This window comes from Bufo bufo, chromosome 4 (assembly GCF_905171765.1).
Source record: "Bufo bufo chromosome 4, aBufBuf1.1, whole genome shotgun sequence".
In the NCBI taxonomy this organism is placed as follows: Eukaryota; Metazoa; Chordata; class Amphibia; order Anura; family Bufonidae; genus Bufo; species Bufo bufo.
The window spans coordinates 515,939,129-515,955,973 of NC_053392.1; the positions used below are offsets into that span (position 1 = coordinate 515,939,129).

The 16,845-nt window shown below is 43.0% G+C and overlaps 1 protein-coding gene across 1 annotated transcript in view; it reads right to left on the reverse strand.

Annotated features, from left to right (window-relative positions):
- The window catches only part of EFEMP1 (EGF containing fibulin extracellular matrix protein 1), a 130,425-nt gene that overhangs the window by 61,881 nt on the left and 51,699 nt on the right, over positions 1 to 16,845 (reverse strand). Inside the window, exon 4 of the mRNA XM_040429712.1 lies at positions 12,257 to 12,544. Within this exon, the coding sequence (XP_040285646.1) occupies positions 12,257 to 12,544 (288 nt within the window). The remainder of the gene's footprint in view (positions 1 to 12,256; positions 12,545 to 16,845) is intronic.

Here is a 16,845-nt window from a genome sequence, read left to right on the forward strand (position 1 = left end):
AAAAGGAAAGAGAATATCAGAGAAGAGAAGTCACTGGATGTAAGAGGTATGTGGCACTGTATGACCCTGTATGTTCTGTAGCGCTGTATGTAATGTTTTCCAAGTATGTCTTTAAAGAGGTTGTCCACTTTTTTATTTTGTATGAGCGCTGCCTTCTCTGCTCTGCTCTGCTCATCACTGCAAATGCTACGGCGAGCAGGTAACATTTCTACTATGGAGGGGCCACAGGGGGCATTACTAGCACAGTGGCACATTAGTACTATTAAGGGGCACAATAAGCATTATTACTGTGAAGGGGCAAAATAGGCATTATTACTATGAAGGGGGCACAGTGGGCATTATTACTATAAAGGGGGCACAATGGGGATTATTACTATAAAGGGGACACAATGGGGATTATTACTGTGAAGGGGCACAGAGAGGGTATAGCTACTGTGAAGGTTGTACAATGAGAGCAATACTACTGTGAGGGGGTAAAAAATTTTGTATTGGGGGGGGGCAGAGAAAGGACCCGCCCCGGGTGCCAAACGCCCTAGGCACGTCACTGTTCGTCAGTAGTGTTGAGCGAACTTGTGTTTTAAGTTCGGCGTCTAAAGTTCGGGTTCGGGTTATCGAAGAATCGCGTTATGGATTTCGCTACCACGGACCAAGTTATAGTCCGTGGTAGCGGAATCCATAACGTGATTCTTCAATAACCCAAACCCGAACTTTAGACGCCGAACTTAAAACACAAGTTTGCTCAACACTATTCGTCAGAAATCTTGAACTTTGCGCTTTGCATTCTGCATTGCCTGGAAGTGTTTGACACACATGTACTGGGAACCTGAGTGAGGCAGGAAGGCCCATACTAAATTTTAATATGGAGTCTCTGCACACACATATACTGTACACGCGAAAATGCACACACATATAGATGCTAGCGAACAGACAGTCACACACATACATATTATAGACATATACACACAGATAATTTAAATGTCAGTTGCTTGCCACATATAGAAAGATATTCTTACGTTTGGCATCTAGTTAACAACTGTTTTCCTTCTGATTCTCGATGGACACCATTAAACAAGCGCACGCTTTTTTCATACTCCAATAAAAATACTAACATATTATATTCCAAATAAAAGCGTAAATAGAAAGTTCAAAGTCATTTTATGTGTGAGTCATGAGTCATGAGGATCCATTTATTTGAAGCCAGAATTCGGAAGAAAAACGTTCTGCTTACATTATCAAGATTTAATCCGTGCAGTGCTCAGAAGGGAGTGGACCACTGTATCTAAACAGAAGGTCCTTCAGTGTTCAGCATGATGTCAGTAAGAGTATCACAGCTCCCTTGACTCAACTATTATTTTTAAAATGGGTCCCACAACATCACGTTGCTCGTAAAATATAATTTAGTGCCGTTGGAGTGGAAGAAAAAGGTCATACATCTGCGGGTAATTACACGAGGGTGCACATCATGTTTTGATTAACTCTACAATAATATCAACTTAAAGTGTGACTCTTGATGCTGGATGCATGTATGTGTGCTGTTTATTCCCCACATGAATTACACTTTTAGCAAGTAAAACAAAAAAATGTCGGCCTTCCAATGGGAGCCAAGAATAATTTGTGTATTATAAGATTCCGGCCAGTCTTCCAGTTAAAACTGTTACAGAAAAGGGAAGTTTAAAAGGGTTTTTGCAAGAATCGGGGGGTGGGTGGTGGGGGTTGGTAAACTCCCCCACTTGGCTGGACCTTTAAATGGAAACTTACTTACCTGCTTCCGGGCGCTGGCTCCATGCTCCTTCCCTTCCCGGCCTATGATGCTTCGCTGGGCTCCTGCGCTGTAAACATTCGGTTTCACATCGCTTATAAACCAATCACTGGCCCCAGTGGTGACCGGCTTCCCTTATGTCTTGACCAGTGGTCACATGACTCATGGAGATCTGGTCTCCAGTGATTGGCTTTGGCGATATCAAACTGGATGTTTACAGTGAGGAAGCACAGTGGAGCAGCCCAGGCTTGCAAGAGAAGGAGCAGGGAGCCAGCGCCGAAAGCAGGTAAAAAAGCTTTCCTTTACAGGTCCAGCCAAGTGAAGGGGTTTACCAAAAACCCCACCATTCTTGCACAACCCATTTAAGTTCTCATTCCCATCATTTAAAGGGACAGTATATGTCCTCTTTCACACTTCAATGTTGGTGATGACAACCATCACAAGATGGTCAGTTGTTCATCCATGAAGATGTCCATGAAAAATCTGTGTTTGGTCCGTGTGTCTTCTTGCCCTCTGTGTGTCCCTTATAGTGTTAAGCGAGCATGCTCGGCCGAACACCACTATGCTCCGCACATAGCGGAGTTCGGTCGAACACCACGTGTGCTCGAGCGCGATGCTCGAGTCAGTGTATTTAAATCAAATTTAGCCTCTATTTCTATGCAGAAGATCATGTGTGCGAAGCTTAGGAGTCCCTGCTCTGACTCCATATATAGCTATGTCCATACATGGAGTCAGTGCTTGGGGACACCCCAGTGTATTTAAATCTTATTTAGCCTGTATTTCAGAAAAGATTCTACCGGGATTTGAACTTACGACCTTTTATATTAGAGGCAAGGAACTTAACCACTCAACTATAATAGCTGCATAGCCAGTTACTTTAAAAAATATATATACAAAATAAAAAAATGTATAAAAAAAATATGAGACTTCTACTGAGACCTATATATATATATATATATATATAAATTAAGTTTAGCCTCTATTTCTGAAAGAGTTTGCGACAGGATTTGAACTCACAGCTTCTGCATCAAAGCCCAGAACTTTAACCACTACGCTATATAGTTACACAGCCAGTCACTTAAAAAAAAAAAAAAGATAAAATAAAAATATGATACTTTTACTGTATAAGTCTCAGTAGAAGTACAGTACAGTAGAAGTATCTTTTTTATTTTTTTTATTTAAGTAACTGGCTATGCAGCTATTATAGTTGAGTGGTTTAGTGCCTTGACTCTAATACAGAAGGTCGTGAGTTTCAATCCTGGCAGAAACTTTTCTGAAATACAGGCTAAGTTGAAGGCTGGCCGAAGGTTAGGCTGGATTTGTGGGAGGAGCCTGTGCCTTCATAGACGGCACGGCTCACAGGGGAATCACGGCGGCGGGACACGTGCATCTTCACTTCCAGGTCAGGTGACGTCAGTTACTAGCGCTCCAAGAGACGGAGGGTTTGCAGAAGCCGGGCTCTCCCACTTCTACTACGAGTGTTCTGGAGGATTTATGATCGCACCTTTCGGGTTTGTGGAGCTGGGTGTGGGAAAGGGAGGGAGGGCCCCAGTGGTGACCGGCTTCCCTTATGTCTTGACCAGTGGTCACATGACTCATGGAGATCTGGTCTCCAGTGATTGGCTTTGGCGATATCAAACTGGATGTTTACAGTGAGGAAGCACAGTGGAGCAGCCCAGGCTTGCAAGAGAAGGAGCAGGGAGCCAGCGCCGAAAGCAGGTAAAAAAGCTTTCCTTTACAGGTCCAGCCAAGTGAAGGGGTTTACCAAAAACCCCACCATTCTTGCACAACCCATTTAAGTTCTCATTCCCATCATTTAAAGGGACAGTATATGTCCTCTTTCACACTTCAATGTTGGTGATGACAACCATCACAAGATGGTCAGTTGTTCATCCATGAAGATGTCCATGAAAAATCTGTGTTTGGTCCGTGTGTCTTCTTGCCCTCTGTGTGTCCCTTATAGTGTTAAGCGAGCATGCTCGGCCGAACACCACTATGCTCCGCACATAGCGGAGTTCGGTCGAACACCACGTGTGCTCGAGCGCGATGCTCGAGTCAGTGTATTTAAATCAAATTTAGCCTCTATTTCTATGCAGAAGATCATGTGTGCGAAGCTTAGGAGTCCCTGCTCTGACTCCATATATAGCTATGTCCATACATGGAGTCAGTGCTTGGGGACACCCCAGTGTATTTAAATCTTATTTAGCCTGTATTTCAGAAAAGATTCTACCGGGATTTGAACTTACGACCTTTTATATTAGAGGCAAGGAACTTAACCACTCAACTATAATAGCTGCATAGCCAGTTACTTTAAAAAATATATATACAAAATAAAAAAATGTATAAAAAAAATATGAGACTTCTACTGAGACCTATATATATATATATATATATATAAATTAAGTTTAGCCTCTATTTCTGAAAGAGTTTGCGACAGGATTTGAACTCACAGCTTCTGCATCAAAGCCCAGAACTTTAACCACTACGCTATATAGTTACACAGCCAGTCACTTAAAAAAAAAAAAAAGATAAAATAAAAATATGATACTTTTACTGTATAAGTCTCAGTAGAAGTACAGTACAGTAGAAGTATCTTTTTTATTTTTTTTATTTAAGTAACTGGCTATGCAGCTATTATAGTTGAGTGGTTTAGTGCCTTGACTCTAATACAGAAGGTCGTGAGTTTCAATCCTGGCAGAAACTTTTCTGAAATACAGGCTAAGTTGAAGGCTGGCCGAAGGTTAGGCTGGATTTGTGGGAGGAGCCTGTGCCTTCATAGACGGCACGGCTCACAGGGGAATCACGGCGGCGGGACACGTGCATCTTCACTTCCAGGTCAGGTGACGTCAGTTACTAGCGCTCCAAGAGACGGAGGGTTTGCAGAAGCCGGGCTCTCCCACTTCTACTACGAGTGTTCTGGAGGATTTATGATCGCACCTTTCGGGTTTGTGGAGCTGGGTGTGGGAAAGGGAGGGAGGGAGGATCTATTTTGGAGGTATTTTCACAGTCAGGAGGGAGATAAACGGGAGGGGAGGATTCTGTCACCAGGTTTCACCCCTGTCAGCTAAAAATATGCTGATGTTCAGGGCATCTTCACGATTCCTAATGTGGGCTTATAAATGTCATCTGTGGGCTTATTTAGCTAAAAAACAGCTTTTACTAACCTGTCAGTCAAACAAATAAGGTGCCCAAGGGGATGTTAATGGATGCAAGGTGTCGGCCGCACCCGCCGCCGTGATTCCCCTGTGAGCCGTTCCAGACTTCTGTGCCGCCTCCTAATCCTCTGTGCCGCCTCTCGTTCTCCCTCCCTCCCCCCTCCTCCTGCTGTAAGATCTCGCGCATACAGGGGTTGAGCGAAGTGCCGGCGCATTCGCACTTCGTTGTAAGAAGCCAAATGGAGAAGTCCGCACGAGATCTTACAGCAGAAGGAGGGGGGATGGAGGGAGAGCGAGAGGCGGCACAGAGGATTAGGAGGCGGCGCAGGGCACGAACGGCGGCGGGTGCGGCCGGCACCTTGCATCCATTAACATCCCCTTGGGCATCTTATTTGTTTGACTGACAGGTTAGTAATAGCTGTTTTTTAGCTAAATAAGCCCACAGATGACATTTATAAGCCCACATTAGGAATCGTGAAGACGCCCTGAACATCAGCATATTTTTAGCTGACAGGGGTGAAACCTGGTGACAGAATCCCTTTAAAGCAGAGGGGGGTTGACTCCTGCAGCAAGTGGAAGGAAATGGGAGGGGCAGGCCAAGCACAGGCCTTCCTGCCAAAACCGTTTTTTTTTTTTGGGCCCATCATGCGTCAGTTCATACAGTACATGCTTATCATAGCTGTTATTTCTCTCACATCGTTTAGCTCTTGACGTTAAAAAAAATAATCATACGCACATTAGTTAGGTAGATATACAAATGTTGTTGTGAGGACATACATGCTTATTCATGAGGTTGGGTTCATTTCATGCGCACATACAGCCGCACTCTGTCCCGGGGGGACAGGCATACGTTGTTTCATATTTCGTAGACTAGTTCCATACGTCATACGGTCAGTTTTCCACAATTCCTATTTTTATACTTTACCTGCCACGTCTGCAGATACGTCTAACATACTTTGTGTCGGCCTTGTTGGCATTCGCATACGTTCCAAACACGCTGCATGGTGGGGGTTAAGTCTGTCACCTTGTCTGCTTGCACTTGGGCAGCAGGGCTCATGTATCACAATTTGTTTTGTTTGGTTCTTTCAGTGGTCATGTCTATGTCTTCTGACATTGAGGAGTTGGCGTCCTTGCCTCCATCCCCAGGCAGAGGGTCCGAACAAGGCAGCATCCCATCCCTTAGGTCATGGACAGTGCCAAAGCTGACGGCTGAACTTGTAAGAAGAGGCATTCCGTTCGCGACTACTGCCAGAAAGTCGGAACTGTTCAAGTTGCTTTTCCCTAGTGCAGCACCAGCCTGGCTTTCCACGTGCAACGACAACACTTCCATTAACACTTCGATGGTGCAGATTCATGCAGTGTTGAACACTCTCACGACTTCCATTCAGGATTTATAAACCTGGATGGAGGTGATGGAGAAGCGTTGTGACCCCCCTCAGGTAGTCAGGCCGGCTGGTGATGCGGCACCTCCGGCTGCGGTGGCAGGTACCATACCTACTTCATTGGCAGCAGCTAATCCTATACAGGGTGGGGGGGGTACCTTCGGTGGAGCCAGTTTGTTTTGTCAGGCCAAATATCAAGAAGGATATTTTGGATGGCAAGGATGTCAATTTGGCATCCTTGTTAATAGCGTCCCATGATGTGGCGGAGAACAAAGCCTTCGCCTGTGGCGAGGTGTCGGTGGTACTCAAGACCAAGGATCCCAGGCTTAGTCGCAAAATGTCACTGGCTGAATTTGTGCTGGATGTGTTGTGTTCCACCAGCTCCCACAGGAGAGAAGAACTTGACACTTACCTTTATAGGGTGGTGGATCTGGCACATAAGTATGAGGGTTCGGCATTTTATGACTATCACAGGTCCTTCTCGGCTAAAGCAGCAGCCATTTGGGCCCAGTTTCAGGTAGTTACAAACTGGAGCAACATTGACATGGAGCTGTTTTGCAGGCACTTCGCCAGTTTGAAGTCTCCGGTGTGTGCGTCAGTCTTTTGCTCACACTACCACCTGGTGTCCATTGGCTGACCTTACAGCTGTTCTTAGTACCTCCAGAGGTCAAAGCACTCCGGGTTTCAGTCAGCAGGCAGTACAGTATGATAAACTGGGCAGACTGATTCATTTTTTTGGGAAAAGCACAGCTTTGTAACAACTACAATTACTCAGCTTGCAACTACAGTCAGTGCAGGTTACTGCACGTCTGTGCCACTTGTTTTAGGGCGCATCCTGTTACGGCTTGTACTTTGAAGTCCTCGGCATGACTGAGCCGGGTGGACGTAGAGCTCTTAGAGTGGCTACTGCGGCTTCACCCTGTTCAGTCGTTCCGATCATTCTTGGTGGAAGGGTTTTCCCGGGGATTTCACACCGGGCTCATTACCTTGCCGCAGCACACGTTTGAATGTCCAAATCTACATTCTGCTTTCAAACATGCAGGTTTAGTGGACAAACTGTTAAGGAGTGAGTTGGAAAAGGGCTTTGTCATAGGTCCTTTTGAGTCCCCTCCTTTTCACACATGGAGGGTGAGCCGGTGGTGGTGGTGCAAGGGAAGTATTCGAATAAATTTCGGTTGATTTCTGATTTGTCTGCTCCTCATTCTTCTCACGTACCAAGTCTCAATTTATTGATTTCGTCAAAAGAATTCTCTCTGAAGTATCCTTTGTGGACCAGGCTATCCAGGTCATTCTTCAGACAGGTAGGGGTTCCTGGCTGTCCAAAGCAGATATTTCTGATGCGTTTAAATTACTTCCCATCAGACCATCTCTCTGGCAATGGCATGGCATCAAGTGGAGAGATGCATATTATTTTGCCACCAAATTGACTTTTGGTTCCAAAGGTAGCCCCAGTCTTTTTGACAAGTTAGCGCAGGCTCTGGAGTTGATTTTTTTTTTGGAAGTGCGGGGTTGCCAGAATATCATTCATTACCTTGACGATTTTCTGTTGATTGAAAGCCCCTCACAGGCGCCCGTTGATTTACAAGTGCTTTTGCAAGTTTTCAAGCAGTTAAATATTCCGTTTGCTGACCACAAGACAGAAGGCCCTGCAGAAGTGATCACGTTTTTAAGGATCTCCTTAAATTCACACGAGATGTTGGCTAGTCTGCCCCAAGAGAAGCTTGACAGGATCAAACACAAGAGAGAGTTGCAGTCCCTGTTGGGCATGTTAAATTTTGCTATGAGGATCATTCCTCAGGGTAGATCGTTCATTTCCAGATTGTTGGTTTTATTGCAGGAAACTCATGATTTTGACGGATCAGTTTATCTAAGTGCCAACGCCCGGGCAGATCTGTTCATGTGGGACAGATTTCTGAGCGGGTGGAATGGCATTTCAATGTTTGTTCCTAGGGCCACCGTCAATTCTCCACACGTGTTTTCAGATGCAGGTTTCGCTGCCATTTTTGGATCACATTGGTTGGCCGGCTTATGGCCCACGGAGGTACAACAGATGCCAGGTTTTTCCCTAGACTTCGGCATTGTTTGAGATTTATCCTATCTTAGCTGCTGCTGTAGTTTGGGGGCAAAGGTGGTCGGGTCACACATGGCTACTGCAGACATCATTAACAAAGGTAGATCCAAATCCTTACTCATCATGTCTTTCATGCGCAGATTGACCTGGATAGCTCTGGAGCAGGGGTTTCATTTTCATGCTTTGTTTGTGGAAGGGGTGAGCAATGTTTCGGCCGATGCTTTGTCTCGTTTTGATCTTTCACGTTTTTTCTTACAGAATCCTGAGGCGAATACAGTGGGCACCCCGGTACCGGACTCATTACAAAATCTTTGTTCAGCAGTACCTTGAGGGTGTACCGCAGAGCATGGGAGGTTTTCTCCAAATTTCGGGTGACTTGTCCTAGGTGTGATACCGGTCAGGTCAAATACATGGTGGCCTTCGTGTCATACTGTCACTCTGTTCTGGCCCATTTGGCGGGGGTGCAGCATTTTTTGGTGCTTCGGGATCTGGACAGAGCTTCCATATTTGCTGCACACCCGATCAAGGCCATCCTCAGCGGTATACAGAAGAGTCAGGTCACGGTCAAGTCGATCCATCGGCCTATCACGAGGGACATCTTTCGCAGACTGTCAGAGGTTCTTTCGCTTTCACCTTTCGGGGTTCTTCCCAGTCTGGTGCTCAAGTCAGCCATGTATCTAGCGTTCTATGGGTTTTTGAGGCCAGGGGAGGTAACCCAGGCTAGACAGGGGGCGGTGGTTCACTGCAAGGGCAATTTAGTTAAGGTGGGTCTTAGCTATCAGCTGCAGTTACCTCACGACAAAACCAGGCAGGTGGGTCCCTGGCACTTAGTCAAATTCTTTCAGACCGGGAACGCATGGTGTTAAGGCTCGGACCACAAATTAGATTTAAATACACTAGGGTGTCCCCAAGCACTGACTCCATATATAGACCAGACACTGATAGCATCCGTGCTATGTCCATGGTTTTCACGGACCCATAGACTAAAACATAAATGAGGGATCCATAATCATGGACAAGAAAAAGTCACCCATGGGCCGTGGGAAAACTACTGGTGTGTGAATAAATACATTAAAATCAATGATTTGGGCCATCAACTCTGTCTGGCTTGACGGTGTCTACGTTCAAACGTATATGTAGGAGGGGAGCATCCACCAAGGGGCTTATTTACGATATTTATGCCATACCTCTAGATCAAAGTCCTCATGGTCTCTTTTATCTAAATAGAATCAGTATAAGATACTTATGTACTGGTATCATACTCCCGACCTTCTCCATAGAATGAATCCAGTCATCTTAGGAATTTGCTGGAGGTGTGGTATCACTCGAGGCACACTCCAGCATATCTTTTGCGATTGTTCACTCATTTGTCCCTTTTAGAGTAGTGTCAAAGCCCTTCTGTGTGATCTTGGCATATGATATTCCCCTTGATCCCCTATCATATCTATTGAATGTATTACCTACACCGATTAGGAAGCACTCGCTTAAATTGGTGTTGCAAATTTTGACTGCGGCCCGTTGCCTTATTGTCTGGTTCTGGAAGCAACCTGTTCCCCTGGGTTCTCAGATTTATAATTCAGAGTAGTTTGCACTATGAAATACATGACGGCACTGTTACTGGATAAAGTAGACCTCTTTCACTTGGTTTGGGAGACATGGGATTCTTATTGGCTCACCCGACAAGTATGACCTTAAAGTTAGGTGAAATAAATCAACCATCCCTTCCTTCTCTAGGTCCTGTCCTTATTGTTTCTGTCATGTCCATTGTGTTGTCCTGTCTATTCCCTATCTCTTTTACTATAGAAGATATCTTTTATACGCTTTACTGTTGCATGGTACTTAGCCATTTATAGTATATGCAACTGTTTTCTCATTGCTCATTGCTGGTATAGATCAATAGATTATCTCTAGATGTCTTTGACTTTACTTTATAGATGTTCGTCCATTATTGGGGACTCCTACCTTGGATTTTGAATGTTTATACTTTCCGTATTATGTGAAAGCTCCTCAATAAAAATGCAATTATAAAAAAAAGAAAGAAAAGAAAATGGGTAGGTATGATGTCCGTGGAGACCATGTGTATACTTATTGAGGAGACAGCACACCAGGAAATTAGTTTAATGCTTTTTTAATTCATTAATATTCAGACACCAGTGGTAATTATTCTTACATTAGTGCAACATTTTGGGCATTTCCATTTTAGTGCATGCACACCAGATCTGCGGCCTATCCATTTACCAGCTTGAAAAAGGGCACTAAAATGGAAATGCCCGAAACTAATGCACTAATGTTGGAATAATTACTACTGGTGTATGAATATTAATGAATCAAAGAAGCATTAATTTAACTTCCTGGTGTGCTGTCTCTTCAATAAGTATACAGTTGAATCCGGATGGAGGGGAACCCACTGAAAGCCTTCTGGAGAGTGCTGTGGTGATCCTCGGGTTTACAGTCCATGGAGACCATGGACGACACACGTCTGTGATTCACTGACATGTGAAAAGGGCCTAACTCTAGGGCATGCCTTTACTTCATGGTCATTGGCATGCTTATCACATCATCTATCAAAAAGAGAGGTTGAAATAATCTCACATATGAACAATAATACTCAGATAATCAGATTCCATGAACTGTATTTCAACATTTTCATATAACCTGGAGATAAAATGGGGCATTTATTAATCATGTCCTACTGACAATTAGTATTTTTCATGTTCAAATTGTCATGAGGCTTCAGATTGAATCCCTGGTTAAGACATGGTGTTTCCCATTGATTCATTTCTCTATTAGGAGAGCTTGGCTAAACTTACATATACATTAGAGGAGTAAATATGAAAATTTACTGCAGCACATGTTTGATTTGCACCTAAATGTACAGTACAGACCAAAAGTTTGGACACACCTTCTCATTCAAAGAGTTTTCTTTATTTTCATGACTATGAAGGCATCAAAACTATGAATTAACACATGTGAAATTATATACATAACAAACAAGTGTGAAACAACTGAAAATATGTCATATTCTAGGTTCTTCAAAGTAGCCACCTTTTGCTTTGATTACTGCTTTGCACACTCTTGGCATTCTCTTGATGAGCTTCAAGAGGTAGTCCCCTGAAATGGTCTTCCAACAGTCTTGAAGGAGTTCCCAGAGATGCTTAGCACTTGTTGGCCCTTTTGCCTTCACTCTGCGGTCCAGCTCACCCCAAACCATCTCGATTGGGTTCAGGTCCGGTGACTGTGGAGGCCAGGTCATCTGGCGCAGCACCCCATCACTCTCCTTCATGGTCAAATAGCCCTTACTTTCAAAGTTTTCCCAATTTTTCGGCTGACTGACTGACCTTAATTTCTTAAAGTAATGATGGCCACTCATTTTTCTTTACTTAGCTGCTTTTTTCTTGCCATAATACAAATTCTAACAGTCTATTCAGTAGGACTATCAGCTGTGTATCCACCTGACTTCTCCTCAACACAACTGATGGTCCCAACCCCATTTATAAGGCAAGAAATCCCACTTATTAAACCTGACAGGGCACACCTGTGAAGTGAAAACCATTTCAGGGGACTACCTCTTGAAGCTCATCAAGAGAATGCCAAGAGTGTGCAAAGCAGTAATCAAAGCAAAAGGTGGCTACTTTGAAGAACCTAGAATATGACATATTTTCAGTTGTTTCACACTTGTTTGTTATGTATATAATTCCACATGTGTTAATTCATAGTTTTGATGCCTTCATAGTCATGAAAATAAAGAAAACTCTTTGAATGAGAAGGTGTGTCCAAACTTTTGGTCTGTACTGTATATTTACCTTCTAGATTCTGGATGATCCATATTAATCTATGAATGTGGTTGTAATACTATGATATACAGAAGGAGAAAGAAGTCTGTTCTTACCTTGACACATGTTTTGTGCATTTAGTTCATAGCCAGACGCACACTGCATTAACTGAACTGTGCTGGGCAAATTGTGAGCTGGATCTTGAGGGATACTGGGTCTTTCTACAGGCACATTTTGACCAGTGCTTTGTTGAGATCCAGAAGTCTCTGTGATGACCGTGTCTTCTTGGCCATTATTTAACAAAATCTGTGCAGTTCTTGGTAGGCAAAGGTATCCTCCATAATGGTTAACACATTTCATTCCTCCCTTGCAAGGCTCTTGCATTATCCCACACTCATCAATATCTGTAAGAAGATAGCAAAGAAGTGATTTGCAATGGTCCAAAGTATAAGAAGGAAGCCATTTAGATATCAAAATCCTGCATTTTTTATGTCCAAAAACAGGTTGCCATTACAGGTTGCCATTTTGTTACCTGGGATAAACAGGCATGAAGACAAAGTAAACCCTCTTTAAATTGTAGGGTTTTATGTATCATGGCAACAACAGAAAACGTCCTTAGAAAGTCTTAAAATAAATAAAATAAATAAATAAATAAAAAAATGAAGCCAAAATGAAAAAGCCATTTATGAAAAACTAAGTACACCCTATTAATCTGATACCTTGTAGAACCACCTTTAGCAGCATAAACTCAGAGTAATCTCTTCTTTAAAACATTGTTTCAGTTTAAAGTCTGGAATTTGATTGGGCCATTTAAACACCTTGATTATTTTTATTTTCAGCCATTCTGTTTTAGATTTGCTCATTTGCTTGGGATTATTGTCCTTTAACTGTTATTTAGCTTTAGGTGTTGGATAGATGGCCTCACATTTGACTCTAGAATACTTTGGTATACAGAGGAGTTCATGGTTGACTCACTGATCCTGTGGCTGCAAAACAATCAACCCTTCTGCACCCAGCTGGATGGTCGATATGAGGTGTTGTATCGATATGCTGTGTTTCAGTGGCAAAAGTAGACTTTTATAGGCCCCAGTGCAAATTTGAAACCCTCTCACTCAGGTAGCACTGCCTATAGGGCCTGTGGAGAGTGATGACAGTGAGCAGTTTTAATTCTGGCTGCTTCACTCAGGCAGCGCTCAACTTGAGCACTGCCTGAGTGAAGTGTCCAAAGGAGGGTGCAGATATCTGTGAACTGTCTTTATTCTTCATGGGCCCTACAGGTAATACTGCCTCAGTGAGACGACCAAAGGGTGAGGAGGGCCTGTGGAGAGTGAAGAAAATGCACAGCTGTGATGTGCCTCAGACTCCACTCCCCCTTGTTGTGGTTCCATCCACTGTGACTGCAGTCGTTGCACTCCTGCTGTGTTTGGTCTCATTTGTCCAAAGAATATTGTTCTAGGAGTCTTGTGGTTTGTTCAGATGCAACTTTACAAACTTAAACTGTGCTACCAAGTTCTTTTTAGGAAAAAAAATGTTTTTTTCCCTGGCAACCCTTCCAAACAAGCCATGGTTATTTAGTCTAATTTTTATTCTATTGTCTTGAAGTTGAGCATTTAACATGGTAACTGAAACCTGTAGAGTCTTAGATGTAGCTCTTGTTTTTTTTTTTTTCAGTTTCTCTGAGCATTGCACGGCCTGACCTTGGGCTGACTTTCCTGGAATGTCCACTTCTGGAAAGATTGTTAACTGTCAGGAAAATTTACCACTCCTCAGAATCTTTCTCACTGTAGATTGATGGACTTCAAATTATTTGGAAATGGCCTTAAAAACCTCCCCAGATTGATGGCCAGCAACAATTGTTTCTCTAGATAATAGCTGGTTTTTCCTCCTTTGCATTGTCAACTTGCGCCTGAATGCTGCAGACCAGCAAACTGCCACAACTTCTGCTTTTTTAATGGTGGTCACTAGTGTTGATCGAACACCATGTGTGCTCGAGCGCGATGCTTGAGACAGTGTATTTAAATGTAATTTAGCATCTATTTCTAAAAAGTTTATTTGAACTCCCAAAACCTTGTACATTAGAGGCAAGGACCTTATCCACTCGGCTAAAAAGCTGAACGCTAAACTGTGTCAGAAAAACGTCATAGTAGTTTCTGATGTAGTGAGTATTCTTGATTAATAGCCTAGGCTGCTCTATATTTGCTAAGCAACTGCTGGAGAGCCTTTATAATTGCATTCATAAGCATAAAATTGTAAGTATGTAATAATAATAATAAATAGTTTATTAGTTATGCAAATGTTGATATATACAGTCAGGTCCATAAATATTGGGACATCAACACAATTCTAACATTTTTGGCTCTATACACCACCATAATGGATTTGAAATGAAATGAACAAGATGTGCTTTAACTTCAGACTGTCAGCTTTAATTTGAGGGTATTTACATCCAAATCAGGTAAACAGTTTGCATATGTGCCTCCCACTTGTGAAGGGACCAAAAGTAATGGGACATAATAATAATCATAAATCAAACCTTCACTTTTTAATACTTGGTTGCAAGTATTAAGTCAATTACAGCCTGAAGTCTGGAACACATAGACATCACCAGATGCTGGGTTTCATCCCTGGTGATGCTCTGCCAGGCCTCTACAACAACTGTCTTCAGTTCCTGCTTGTTCTTGGGGCATTTTCTCTTCAGTTTTGTCTTCAGCAAGTGAAATGCATGCTCAATCGGATTCAGGTCAGGTGATTGACTTTGACCATTGCATAACATTCCACTTCTTTCCCTTAAAAAACTCTTTGGTTGCTTTTGCAGTATGCTTTGGGTCATTGTCCATCTGCACTGTGAAGCACCATCCAATGAGTTCTGAAGCATTTGGCTGAATATGAGCAGATAATATTGCCCAAAACACTTCAGAATTCATCCTGCTGCTTTTGTCAGCAGTCACATCATCAATAAATACAAGAAAACCAGTTCCATTGGCAGCCATACATTTCCACGCCATGACACTACTAACACCATGCTTCACTGATGAGGTGGTATGCTTAGGATCATGAGCAGTTCCTTTCCTTCTCCATACTCTTCTCTTCCCATCACTCTGGTACAAGTTGATCTTGGTCTCATTTGTCCATGGGATGTTGTTCCAGAACTGTGAAGGCTTTTTTAGATGTCGTTTGGCAAACTATAATCTGGCCTTCCTGTTTTTGAGGCTCACCAATGGTTTACATCTTGTGGTGAACCCTCTGTATTCACTCTGGTGAAGTCTTCACTTGATTGTTGACTTTGACACACATACACCTACCTCCTGGAGAGTGTTCTTGATCTGGCCAACTGTTGTGAAGGGTGTTTTGTTCACCAGGGAAATAATTCTTCGGTCATACACCACAGTTGTTTTCCGTGGTCTTCCGGGTCTTTTGGTGTTCCTGAGCTCACCGGTGCATTCCTTCTTTTTAAGAATGTTCCAAACAGTTTTTTTGGCCAAGCCTTATGTTTTTGCTATCTCTCTGATGGGTTTGTTATGTTTTTTTCAGCCTAATGATGGCTTTCTTCACTGATAGTGACAGCTCTTTGGATCTCATCTTGAGAGTTGACAGCAACAGATTCCAAATGCAAATAGCACACTGGAAATGAACTCTGGACCTTTTATCTTCTCATTGTAATTGGGATAATGAAGGAATAACACACACCTGACCATGGAACAGCTGAGAAGCCAACTGTCCCATTACTTTTGGTTCCCTTAACAAGTGGGAGGCACATGTGAAAACTGTTGTAATTCCTACACAGTTCACCTGATTTGGATGTAAATACCCTTAAATTAAAGCTGACAGTCTGCAGTTAAAGCACATCTTGTTTGTTTCATTTCAAATCCATTGTGGTGGTGTATAGAGCCAAAAATGTTAGAATTGTTTCAATGTCCCAATATTTATGGACCTGACTGTATATATATATATATATATATATATATGTTAATTTATAAATATAATCCTATATGTGCCTATGTACATTGTAGCAATGAATTGATCAGAGCACTGAAACAGTTCAGGCTATGCAGACACTCCAAAGCGATAAGCAGACAATGGGCCCCTGTAGCAGGAGGGGGGAGTATAATTATATATAATGTAACTTTTAATAGGGTCAAAAATATCAGACTAATAGAACTCACTACATAAATAAGACATACATACACATAGATGACCAAATGAATGGTGCTTGGCTGGTATAGACAAAATTCTGTTCCGTCCGGGAAGACGCGAACAGTCTTACCAGACCCTTTGTAGATAGTGAGAGAGGTCCTTGGATACAGGAGACAGGAAACGTTTCAATCAGGCCGTGCGGGAATGGGTGCTGTAAATGTGGAACCGCGTAGATGGAGCAATAGGAATTGTCCTAAATGGCCCTGCCAAAGGTGAAGGGGGCTATTATACTGCTACCTATCTACACGGAGCACTCGCCTTGAAAAAGGCGACCCCGTCCGGTAGCCTGTCCCTAAGGTGGACCTCACCCTAAAACTACAGAAGTTATGCCAGTGGATTGTTGATGAGAATGCTTCCAATGGTCTCCAGACGTGGCACGTTTCTGTCCGTGACTCTTCAGGGAAAGACTGCAGGAAGGCAGAGGGTAAACAAGCTAAAAAGCTGGAGGGATAGTCCCCCGGACCGTCTAGCCAGTGCAGTTTCTAGGTAAAATTTCTCTCAGGGCGAGTGT